We start from the raw sequence: 11,714 nt of genomic DNA, 5'->3' as shown, positions 1-11,714 counted from the left end.
TTAGTTACATTGGAAGAGGGTGGAATATTATATGTAAAAAATATCATGTTCCAATTATGTGTTTTTCTCATGTTCCATCCAAGCGACTATTCATGTGTTTACCCGTGTTTTACAATCCTCTTTTTTGCACACAATCCTATGATGTTTACATATTTTTTCTTATTACTGCGTTTTTCAATCTTTCAATCCAAAGATACCCATAAATTGAAATATTTTCATCACGATAGAATCTCAAATTAAGCACAACGTCATTCATCCTCTGAACACGATAGAACATGGGACATACTGCCGCCGGTACACCAACTAATCTAACAAGCGCTAACATCAAGGAATTTTGAGGCAAAGAGGTGCCATTACTATGGTACATCTCTTTCTATGGTGGACTTTGGTAGTTCCCTTCAACTTTCGGGAACAATCTGAGCTCATAGACTCTGAAGAGATTGAAAAATGATCATGTTTGAAAGTTTAGAGCAACACTAGCACGGTACTTTTGTTTTTTTGCACGGACACGGTAATGCTGACCTTCACTTTTAGTATACGGAGTTAGTACAGATATTTTGATATTTGAATTTGCTCCCTGATTATTAGACTATGCGGTGTGGGTTTCGCTTTTAGTGAAAATTGAATTGTGTCAATATAATGGATTATGTTAATCTGTCGTTCAAAATATACTATACGGTACAAGTAAGTTTTAAGGCTGTTAAGTAAATCCTAATGAAATAAAAAGTGTGCTTATTTCGCAGTACAAAAAGTGGCTCCGAGCAAATTCTGATGTGATCCGCATACATAGCGGATTCAGCACCCGTGTAGGCTGAGTGTCAGTTGGCGGCAAAACATCACCACGACCGTTAGTAAGAAATATTTGAAATTATCATAATAAATGTATTTATTTACTACCACTCTTTTGCACGACCCTTCCCTTCTCTCTTTCTCTCACCTTTGGTGTTCTATCCATCTTCTCCGCTCCAAGTCTTTCTCTCTTTGTGTCCTCGGTCGTATTCTAAAAGCGTGAATTATCCAATACTATAGCAACAACACTATCGCTTATGTTTCTCTTGTCATCACAGAAAAATAAAAGGAAGCTACATGTCAAACAATGCCGCTCACAAAATCATAAAATCGAATAAAACCACATCTTTCTGGGGGAAATGGATCATCGGTTGGGAACAAAACATGATTTAGGCATCTGCCACTACATGCCTGCCAGTGTAACTAAGAAATAATTCAAAAATAGTCATCATAAATGTTTTCCTCCCCTTCTCTTGTTTACTATCCTCCTTTTCATAAATCATCTATCTCCTTCTTCCCTTTGGGTGATATGTCCTTCTCCTCTGTTCCACCTCCGATGCTCTCTCGTTTTACTTTTCTTTACACCCAGCCTAATGTCTTCTCCTCCGCCCTCATGCCTTTGATGGAAAGGCGGGAAAAAGGGTACTTCAACAATGCTCGGTGAAAATGCGGCCATGCCGGTCGCCTCTACCTTCTAGATTGCCCCAAAAACATGTGGACCCTTGGTCTATGTGGCAATGGTCAATCCACCACACACACACACACACACCCAGGTTGGTGTTAATTCAGCCATGGTATATAGGACATGACTTGATAATATGCACCGAAATACTTTCACACAATTGGGAAGCTCCCGATACATGTATAGGAACTTCAACATTTTGCTGTGCACTATCTGAACTTTTTGCCGGTGTATTCCTGAAAGCGAGAATTATCCAATACCGCGGCGGCGCCATCTCATATTTCTTGTCGCCACAGAAAAAGGAAAGGAAAACGCTGGCAGCAGCACAAAGCTCCTCCGCCTCGCGAAGCCGCAAAAAGCCATTAAAACCGCACCAGCTGGAAGCGGCGCCACAGAGACGCGCTCCGCTCAGCGCACGCCGCCGCACGAACTCCCCAACCCCCAGCCCCGATTCCTTCCACCGCCATGGAGCAAGCGCTCGTCGAGCGGCTCGAGGCCGCGGTGGCGCGCCTCGAGGCCGCCGCCGCCGCCGCGCCGTCCGGCGCCTCGCTCTCCGGTACGCCGCGCGACCTCGAGGGCGTCCCGGCGGCGTCGGATCCGGCGATCGTGGCCTACGACGAGTTCGTCGCCCAAGCCTTCGCCCGCCTCAACGCCGCGGCCGAGAAGATCGGCGGCAAGGTGCTCGAGGCCACCAAAGTCCTCGCCGAGGCCTTCGCCGTCGCCAAGGACCTCCTCGTCCGGGCCAAGCAGCTCCAGGTACGGCTCACGCGCTCTTTAGTCTTTACCTCCCTCGATCCGTTCCCGTCGGCTGTGCTCAGCGCCTAGATCTCCGTCTGTTTTGGTAATCTAAAGCGTGTCTGAGTGAGGAGTTTCGCGGGAACGGCTGATCGAGCCGAGATTATGATGCGAAGGTTAGGAAGTTTAGGATTTGCTTGATCGAGACGTCTGGGGCTGAGCTCATGCTGTTGGAATGGCTTCTCTAGACAGTAGTTCAGCATAGGGATATAGGATCCCGGGATGTACAAGCAGTACAGATTTATCAGCAAATGCATTAACACTTGAAGCAAAGTTAGCTCGGCGCTTGTTGGATCTGGAAAATGCGAACCGCGTTCTTACTCACTGAGCGATGTTTCTTTGGTTATGCAGAAACCTGCATCAATGGCCAGTGCGCAGGATTTCTTTAAGCCTCTGAATGATGCTTGTGCAAAAGCAGCTGCTATGACTGAAGGAAGGAGGCCCGACTACTTCAACCACATGAAGAGTGTTGCTGACAGTCTCGCTGCCTTGGCTTGGGTGGCATTCTTAGGAAAAGATATGGGTTAGTGAAATTGCTTTGTAGGCTTCGATTTTGAGTCACGAAGAGGTTATACAAGTTAAACCCCTGATTTCCTTTTATTCTTCCTCTTTGTAAGGCATGAGTTTCCCAACTGCACATGTTGAAGAAAGTTGGCAGATGGCGGAGTTCTACAATAACAAGGTATATACCTTTTCTATTACGTCATTTTTGTAATTTTGTTCCGCTTTACATGCGGTATTTGTACTTGCTACTGCAGTTGGATTAGCGAACAATGCTTCGGTTTTGTTTCCTTTTTGGGTCTACAATAGATTAATGGGATGTAGTAATAACACACTGACTAGCATCCTTTTTTGTTCGAGCAAACACCCCATTAGCATTTATGTTTGTCTCAATACTAGCTCTTAGACAACCTTGTTTTCATAGCCATTTTCATCCGTGAGAAATGGAACCTTACGAGCATCTAAAACAGTACTTGTTAGGACAATTGAGATAAGCTTGTAAGGTGCTATTTTGCACGAAAATGATTGAGGAAGCGACAAGGTCAACCTGGCTATCTTCATATTTCTGGAAGGGATTTCAGGGACTATGAGTTTTTCGACAACTTATCTATTGTTCAGATTTTAAATGAGCTTCTTAGGGTAAGTTTCAAATTAGTTAATACTATAAAATGGCCTACAATAGCATGAAGTTGATGATAACAATAATGGTTTTGTTCCTGAACTACAATGAAGATCTCCATATCTTCTATGTATTGGCTAATCCAGGTATAAGCTAATTTCAAAGCAGTTGATCATGTTTTGCCTGCATTGTCTGGTGATATTGATTAAAGTTTGTACAATTTCCTCATAAAAGAGCGATTTATCTAGTTCATCACATTGCAATGCTATTACAAATCCAGCTGAAAGTTTTCATTCTGCTACGAAACCAAATTCATATTTATAGTGGTATATGGTTCATGATGCTTACACCATTTTTCTCTTAGGTTCTTGTTGAGTACAGGAACAAAGATGCTGACCATGTTGAGTGGGCTAAAGCTTTGAAGGAGCTCTACATCCCAGGCTTGCGGGATTATGTAAAAAAGTATTACCCTCTTGGGCCTGTCTGGGGTCCTGCTGGAAGTGCACCTGCTGTCCAACCAAAGGCTGCTGCTCCAACACCTAAAGCGCCGGCGGTTAAGGGCCCCCCTCCACCAGCTCCACCTTCAGCTCCTCTTTTTAGCGCAGATAAATCTCCAAAGTCTTCACAGCCTAAACAAGGAATGTCAGCTGTCTTCCAAGAGATTAGCGCGGGCAAAGCTGTTACTACAGGTAGATGAAAGCACCTGCTTTGTATATGGCTGGAGGATTTGTTTTACCCTCTCACAGGTGAATAGCAGACGTACTAAGCCCCGCTTTTTTTTGTGCAGGGTTGCGAAAGGTTACTGATGACATGAAGACTAAAAACCGTGCTGACAGAAGTGGTGTTGTTAACAGTACTGCTGCTGCTCCTGCTCCCGAGAAGACTTCTCGTGCAGGATCCTTTGCCTTCAAATCTGCACCCCCAAAACTGGAGCTTCAGATGGGTCGCAAGTGAGTCTTAACTATAGTTAAGAAAATTGTCACAATATTGACATCGAGCATATATTATCTAGGGTGTTAGTACAGGTTGTCACTGGTACATGCAGGCCCAACCATGTAAATTAATCGTCAAGGCCCTGTGTTTGATTATTTCGGTTAGAGAATGGGCAGAGAAGGTGCAAGAATGTTATTTGGGCATGGTTGATAGGGAAGCTAAAAGTGAGATGGATTTATAGTTCTGGTCGATTACATGTTAGATGAATGTTTGCATGTGTTAGGTTTGTAGCATAAAAATAGATGGATTAATGAGTTTAAGTAAGACAAAGGGCCAGTGTGATGAAGCGACAAATAGCTTTCATGGTGTAAGAAAAAAGATCACCTTGCACAGATAATTAAATGTGATATATCAAGAAAAATATTGCAAAGATAATTAGAAAAGCACATGGATTTAAGTTTGAATTAAGGATGAGATGCAATTTTATAACACAGAATATAGTCCCATCTGATGTGCAAGGAGGCAATTTCCTATGCTGAATTAATTTTCTTATCAGTGGTAATTAAAACTAATCCAAGAGAGGAGGAACCTCGTGGCATTTTAAATAGGTAGAGCCCACCCAGGTGAGATACCTGAAATTCGCTCCTGACACGATTCGAACTCTGGTCAGCAGCGATGCAACACTGTGACCCTACCACTAGAGTACTAGACTTCTCTAAGTTATGGTAATTTTTATATGTTGTTTAGGTGAGTTTGCATCATTTAATGAGTAGCATAATATTTTGATTCTAGAAAAATGAACACTTATCTCTTTACAGTTGATTATTGTGTTTTGTATTCCGTCTGATGTTAGAAAAATGGCAGATGGGTGGTTGAAAATCAAGTTGGTAAAAAGGACCTTGCTATTGATGACTGTGATTCGAAACAATCCGTCTATGTCTATGGATGCAAGGATGCCGTCCTTCAAGTAAATGGTAATGTCTATTAGTATATTTACTATGTATATTTTGCGTTTCTGTGTAAGCTTTTGATAAACTGCAAATATATATAAAACATGTTGCAGGTAAAGTAAACAATATCACTGTCGACAAATGCACCAAATTTGGAATCGTTTTCAAGGTTAGCCAAAACTTTTCTTGGACAAGTGGGCATCAGCAAACTAGTATTGCATATATCAAGGCTAAGTTAGTTTACTATGTATTGCAGGATGTCGTAGCAGCTTTTGAGGTTGTCAACTGCAACGGTGTTGAGGTTCAGTGTCAGGTATTGAATTATTTTCTGCATTTATATTTATAAATTGAAGTATTTCATTCCATCTCCCCACTCTAAAATTATCACTTTTGTTTACGTGTTGGTCAAACCATTCGAACCTTGACAATGCTTGTAGTAGCAGGTTTGAGCACAACTAATGGTGCAATATTACTTGTCTTCCAAATTCTGTTAAAAATATTTGCATAGACATCAGATATCTATGTCAAATAATTATCGCCCAAAATTGCACATTAAATACCAAAAAAAAACTTTGGACCGGAGAGATCAATGTGTGAGAGACATGGAAGAAGCCATTTCATATCTGTAGAAAACTTATATCGTTTAAAAACTATAGTATTTGAAAAGAAGATATTTCATTTAATAGATGAAGATAAAAGGAAATACGGAATCTAGAATTTGCGGATAACTCCTTTCTTATCTAGTTATTCTTAGATAATGTAATGAGAACAGTCTGTTTTCATGGTACTATCCTTTACTGACAGAGGTATCTGGTGTTGAATATGTTCCTTTTCTGGGATTGTTTTCCACATTGTTCTCTGTTTTTCATTTTCTTATTATCCTTTCCCTAGGAAGTTTATTGTAACACGTGATTTAAATAATGTTCTTATGTGTACCTTTTTTTTTTTCTTCCACTGTGTGCTTTGAAAAAGCCTCTTGACATAAGATTGGATTGCATCTTACTTCCTCGAATCTTTTGTTATGAAAATTGATCTTTCACATGGTGTTGACAACTTTGCTTATTTGAACTTCCAGGTTCATGTTTCCCTATTTAGTTCAATTCTCAATGTATGGTTACAAATTTTATAAGCTCAATTGCCCGATAGTTGCTAATTTCAAAGTACCATTGGAAAGGCCACTAAGTTCCGGCCCTAGGCCTAACAATTCATCACATTGTATGTTATTTTATTTACTCCTTGTTTGCTGTGGTACTGTGCTATTTTTTTCTCAATCACTCTGCACTCCATTTAACTGCAATCCACATAAGCTCACTATACCGAATGCAACTTTTGTTAATTCTGCTACTTATAGTGCCGTGAATGACTAAAAGTATCGTCTTATATCTGTAGGGTACCGCACCGACAATATCAATCGACAACTCATCTGGGTGTCAGTTATACTTGAGCAAAGATTCCCTGGGAGCTTCTATTACTTCGGCTAAATCAAGTGAAATGAATGTATTGGTTCCTAGCGGCGTCACTGATGGTGACTGGGTAAGATGTGATTTGCACTCACATTATCACGTGTGACTTGTACCAAGTGCTGTAGTGCTATGAGTAGCCTAGAGCCTGCTCCATGAGCGGGCTGGTTACAGGTTGATGGGCATGTAGTCCATGTTCCTACAATTAACTTCCACTCTTATACCTAACTTGGGTTCTTATGCTGCAGGTGGAGCATGCTTTGCCTCAGCAGTACATTCACACTTTCAAGGACGGACAGTTCATCACCTCACCGGTTTCTCACTCTGGCGCATAAATCTGATGATGTATTTTTTGTGTGTTGTTGTTTGGTTGGTTGATGCTGCCTGTCTTGTTTTTTAAGATGGTGGTATGCTGAGAGTTGTAGAGCTGTACTTGACTTCTTATGAAGCATTAGGTGTTGCGTGCGGATTGTTGTTTCTGTTGTCCTTGCCCAGTGCCCAGTGTGTGCGGGTTGTATGTTGTGCTTACACATGGTTGGTGTATTTGTATGCCAGCGAACAACTTTGTGTATCTTTCAGCTGGTCATTCTTTTTTACAACATGATTGTCAGTTTGTCATTGCACTGTATGCGTCTCTTTGATGTGATTGACTGTTTCCTCAACGTCTTGAGGCTGCCTGCTGCTCTGGAAATGGTATTCCTTGCACATCCACATCGTATATGAGTTGAACTGTTGTTTGACAATGCAAAGACACAGACCGGCATAACATGATTTTGCCTCAATACACTTCACATCAATTGCAGAACTGAAGTAAAAGATCAGACCAACAAAGCCATAAACCCGAAACAAGCAAAAAGATGGAGGGCCGAGAAAGTGCGGGACGATTCAGCAGCACTACGATTGTGACGAGAAGACGCTGCCGCCGCGCCCGGCTGCACTGGAGGGGTCGGAGTCACCTGCACCAGTTGGAAGCCATAGCTCCGTCGTAAGTTCTCTAAGCAACAAACTTTAAACAAAGTACAGATCACAGAGTGTGATCAGAAGTGAAAACCCACCTGCTGCGTCGCCGGAGGAGGGCTGGCCGGCGGCACCTTCTGTGTCGGCGCCGGTGCGGGCGCCAAGCCCGCGGTGCCGTTCCTCATCAGCCCCGTCGGGTACGTCTCGGTGAGCGTGGTCTGGAACAGCCCGAACGACTTCTCCGACGCCTTCCCGGGCTTGAGGTCCTCGTCGTACACGGCGAAGAGGTAGGTGTCCACCGACTTCCCCGGCATCCGCGGCGTCCCCACCATGGACCGGAGGTGCGACACGAGGCCGGACACGAACGCGCGCGCGTTCTCCACCGACGCGCCGGCCTCGTCGGCGCCGCCGCTGTGCGGCCAGCCGGTCTCGGCCACCACGACCTCCACGTCCTTGTACCCCTTGGCGTCCAGCGCGGCGCGCACGGCGTCCACTTGCGCGTCGAACATGCTGGTGTAAGTGAGCCCCGACCCGGCGTCCGGCCGGCCGGCGTTGGGCTGGAAGAGGCAGAAGGCGAGAGTGTCGGGCCGCGGGTCGTCCTGGTACGCGAAGTACGGGTACGGGTTGACGAGGAACGGCGAGCCGGTCTTGCTGAGGAAGGCGAGGAGCGGGTCGAGCGCGGCGGCCAGCGCCGGCTTGAACGCGCCCGAGGAGGGCGGGTCGGAGGAGGCCAGCACGTCCATGGCGTTCACGGTGGAGACCTTGATGCTGGAGTTGGGCGGCAGCGCGTCGTACACGTTCTGCAGCGCCGGCACCAGCTGCGCGGCCAGCGTGGCGTCGTCCGCGAAGAGCACCTCGTTGCCGACGGAGATGCCGTTGATGGCCGGGGAGGAGGTGGATGGGAGGTGGGAGGCCACCCAGGCGGCGGCGGCCGACGGCGAGGACGCGAAGTTTGGGATGTCGCCGTTGGCTGCGCCGAGGAGCAGGGAGATGCCCGTGCCGGCGAAGGCGGAGACCACGGCCGGGTCGGTGCGGTAGAGGCGCACCTTGCCGATGGTCGTGGACTTGAGGAGGCGCGCCGTCGACGCCGGCGGCGGCAGGTTGTCGGCCACGTCGCCGTAGTTGATACCGATGAAGGACTGCGGCGCTGCACGGGCACAACGTGTCTCGGCGTTAGGAAGAACACAAGAACTTTAACTGAACAGTAAATTTGTTAAGAGCAAAGCAAATTCTGCATAATTCAAAAACTATACAACGTACTCCAACATTCAAATACAATGTACTCCAACGGTACAACCGTACAAGTCATCGTCACGGGATGGCACCACGAGCGAATACGATTTTATCACGAGTGCTCGAGGCGCATGATTGGATCATCTTTCTTCTTCTAAATTGCGCGGCTGAGAAAACTCCAACAAAATGCAAACACTGATTGTATCGTTGTCACCCTCATTCTTTCTATCCGCTCTGACAGAAAATGAAATCATGTCGACAAAGAAAAGGAGGATCGACATGGAGAAGAAAACGATCGAAGAAACAACACCGCTTTCGGCTGAAGAACTTGGACAGCTACGTGAACCATGATCAGGCCTCATCTACTCCACTACACCGCGAATTATTTACTCCATGTACTCCTTACTTTTCGAATAGCAGGAATGAAGAAAGGAATCAAATATGTGGGCATGTGCTGCTCGGTTCAAATCTCGAGTAAACGGAATAAGAGAAAGATACGGAGAAGCTTCCAAAGTCCAAACACCTCAACGGCAAGAACAGAACTGAGATACGCACACTTGACTGACAGAACCGACGATCAAAGTAGAGACTCCATACGTACCTGCAGAAGGGACATGGGCGAGCAGCAAGAACCCCAGGAGGAGGAGAGGAAGAAGGAGAGGCCGCCTGCTCCTCCGCGCCATAGCCGCTCCGGCCATGTCGATCGAGCTCCGGTTACTTCTGTCTGCCGCTTCCTCGTACCTTATGGAGCACTCGATTCGCTTCCTTGCTTCCGGTGGGCTGCAGCTTAACTAGTACTCCTGCTGCTTACTAAGGTTGTCCCCGGACGACGATGAGTTGCTTAGCGAGGAGGAGAAAGAAGGACACACGGTGGGCTCTCTCCCTCTCCTTCTCTTTCTCGCGCAATTTTATTGCTGGCAAAAGCAGCCAGAGGGCGACCAAGCAAAGCGCTAAAGCCCCTCACTCAGGCCGCTCCTATACAGTACGAAAATAAGATAAAGCTCCGGCCGGTTAGCAGCTTCGAGTCGGGGAAGGAAGCTGCAGAATTTGAATGAACGACTTGGGTGGCTAAATTCGAAGGGAGGTGGCCCAGGGACGCTGGGATCTGACGGCCGGTGTTGCCGCGTGGGAAGCCCGACGCATTTTAAATATAAAAAGTATTCGTTTTGGTCCGTTTGTATCAGCGTGCGAACACAAAATTAGCCGCGACATGCCCATCGTTCATTTGTGTCGGGACCTTTCCAGCGGCCCAACGTATTTTTTATATATAGATATTTTCATTGATAGGAAATGTAATTTATACAGATTAAAGAATATGAAAATGTTAAAAAAAGGCCAAGACCCAGGCCTATTCTAGTGGCTATCTGCGTCGTCCTTCGTGAGGTCCATTATCTTCGGCATCGTCCACGGCCAGTTGGGTCCTGGCACTGTGAGATGTTGGACCAGCGGCGGAGGAGGAGGAAAGGGCGGTGCAGCCGGTGGCTGCTGCGTCCAGGGATAGATGGGATCCGAGGACGGCAGTGGATACACTCTTGGTGGAGGCGCGGGCCACTGGTCCCTTGACGCTAGAGGTGGACGCTAGAGGTGGGGGGCGCAGGCCACTGATCCCATGGCGCTAGAGGTGGAGGCGACAACATGCGCGAGGCGTCCATGACCTCCCATAGAACCTCCTCCTCAGACTGGCCTAGAGGCATGAACGCCGCAACATAACACATCGGTGCTTGCGGTGGAGGCAGCGACGGTTGCTCCTACGAGGCCCTCATGTGAGGGCCTCCTCCTCATCCACGTCTTTCGGCATGAGGGGAAGCTGGTACACCTAACCATCCTCCTTGGCTTTCTCCTTGTGGTACGTGAGGTAGCTGAGGTATTCCTCGGTGTCGTCCCGCTCCTCCTCTCCGGGTGGTTTGGTTGTAGACGGCACGTGGCAGCATCCTCGTCCTCGTCCTCGTCCTCCTCATCTTCCTTCACCAGTGCGAGCGAAGCGACGTAGTTGAACTCATCGTCGTCGAGGAACACCGATCGGTACCTCGGATCCCATTGAAGATGCCCGAATGAGTCCCAGAACGGTGAGTTGATGCCGTATGCGGGGTTGAAAAGGAGTTTAGGTGGCAACAAGGCCCAGTGTTGGGCTATTCCTGCCTACTCTCCCAACCCTGCCACGACACCGACAACATGGGAACCCGCCGGTGGCTAAGGAGCCAGCCACTAGGGAGGTGGACATCATTCCACCCTGATGCGCATAGCGTGTGGCTGCGGTAGAGGGCCCGGGCCGCGTCGGCTATGACGGGAACATGGATGCGGGGCTACTTCTTCGCCGACAACGATCCGGCCTCTTTATCATTCTTCGTCTTCCTAAAAGGCCATCCTTTGAACATGGTTGTCGCGCTGCCTGTTCTCTGGGAAACAAGAAGGGGATACGGTGGAGGAAAGGTGGATGAGCTGGTGGCGCAGTTGGGGTCGCATCCGCTAGAATGTTGGGGCTGGAATCCAGGAGCGTGACATTGGTGACGGTGTAGAAGCCCAGTCGCCACATGCCAGTCATGTCATTCCTGCTGAACCTGAAGTGTGCCATTGATGGTGATGCGGCAGCGCAAGAGACGAAGCGATGAAGGCCACACCCACTGCTAGCGGGCCCGAGTGGGGAGGACACCCCACTCGGACACTCGCTGCGTTTGCGTTGTGTCCATGTAGACACTTGCCGGTCACTTTGCGTCAAACCGCTAGTCTATGATTTTACGCATTTTCTATCTTACGTCCGACCATGGATTGCCTTGGGATGAGGATCCAGATGGGCA

General features: G+C 47.2%; 2 protein-coding genes across 2 annotated transcripts; one reads left to right on the top strand and one right to left on the bottom strand.

Moving 5' to 3' along the window:
- The first annotated feature begins 1,936 nt into the window (after positions 1-1,936).
- Positions 1,937-7,323, top strand: LOC124704133 (cyclase-associated protein 1-like). Its single transcript, XM_047236369.1, has 10 exons — positions 1,937-2,227; positions 2,618-2,789; positions 2,884-2,948; positions 3,751-4,075; positions 4,174-4,336; positions 5,184-5,293; positions 5,383-5,438; positions 5,526-5,582; positions 6,659-6,802; positions 6,978-7,323. The coding sequence occupies exons 1-10, from the start codon at positions 1,937-1,939 to the stop codon at positions 7,062-7,064; spliced, it is 1,470 nt and encodes a 489-aa protein (XP_047092325.1). The 3' UTR covers positions 7,065-7,323.
- A 126-nt stretch (positions 7,324-7,449) lies between these two features.
- LOC124704134 (glucan endo-1,3-beta-glucosidase 7-like) lies at positions 7,450-9,914 on the bottom strand. Its single transcript, XM_047236370.1, has 3 exons — positions 9,521-9,914; positions 7,785-8,833; positions 7,450-7,685 (listed from the first exon to the last, which is right to left on the bottom strand). The coding sequence occupies exons 1-3, from the start codon at positions 9,615-9,617 to the stop codon at positions 7,548-7,550; spliced, it is 1,284 nt and encodes a 427-aa protein (XP_047092326.1). The 5' UTR covers positions 9,618-9,914; the 3' UTR covers positions 7,450-7,547.
- Between the last annotated feature and the right edge of the window lie 1,800 nt (positions 9,915-11,714).

Source organism: Lolium rigidum, chromosome 3 (genome assembly GCF_022539505.1).
Source record: "Lolium rigidum isolate FL_2022 chromosome 3, APGP_CSIRO_Lrig_0.1, whole genome shotgun sequence".
NCBI lineage: Eukaryota > Viridiplantae > Streptophyta > Magnoliopsida > Poales > Poaceae > Lolium > Lolium rigidum.
This window is presented reverse-complemented; position numbering and strand designations above follow the sequence as displayed.

What these genes read in the sequence shown, in the direction of transcription:
- LOC124704133 (XM_047236369.1), top strand. Translation starts at nt 1,937, where the DNA reads ATGGAGCAAGCGCTCGTCGAGCGGCTCGAGGCCGCGGTGGCGCGCCTC. An exon ending in GAGCTTCAGATGGGTCGCAA is followed by an intron (nt 4,337 to 5,183) that starts GTGAGTCTTAAC and finishes GAAAAATGGCAG; the next exon opens with ATGGGTGGTTGAAAATCAAG. An exon ending in AATTTGGAATCGTTTTCAAG is followed by an intron (nt 5,439 to 5,525) that starts GTTAGCCAAAAC and finishes TATGTATTGCAG; the next exon opens with GATGTCGTAGCAGCTTTTGA.
- LOC124704134 (XM_047236370.1), bottom strand. Translation starts at nt 9,617, where the DNA reads ATGGCCGGAGCGGCTATGGCGCGGAGGAGCAGGCGGCCTCTCCTTCTT. An exon ending in CGCCCATGTCCCTTCTGCAG is followed by an intron (nt 8,834 to 9,520) that starts GTACGTATGGAG and finishes GTGCCCGTGCAG; the next exon opens with CGCCGCAGTCCTTCATCGGT. An exon ending in CTCCTCCGGCGACGCAGCAG is followed by an intron (nt 7,686 to 7,784) that starts GTGGGTTTTCAC and finishes CAACTGGTGCAG; the next exon opens with GTGACTCCGACCCCTCCAGT.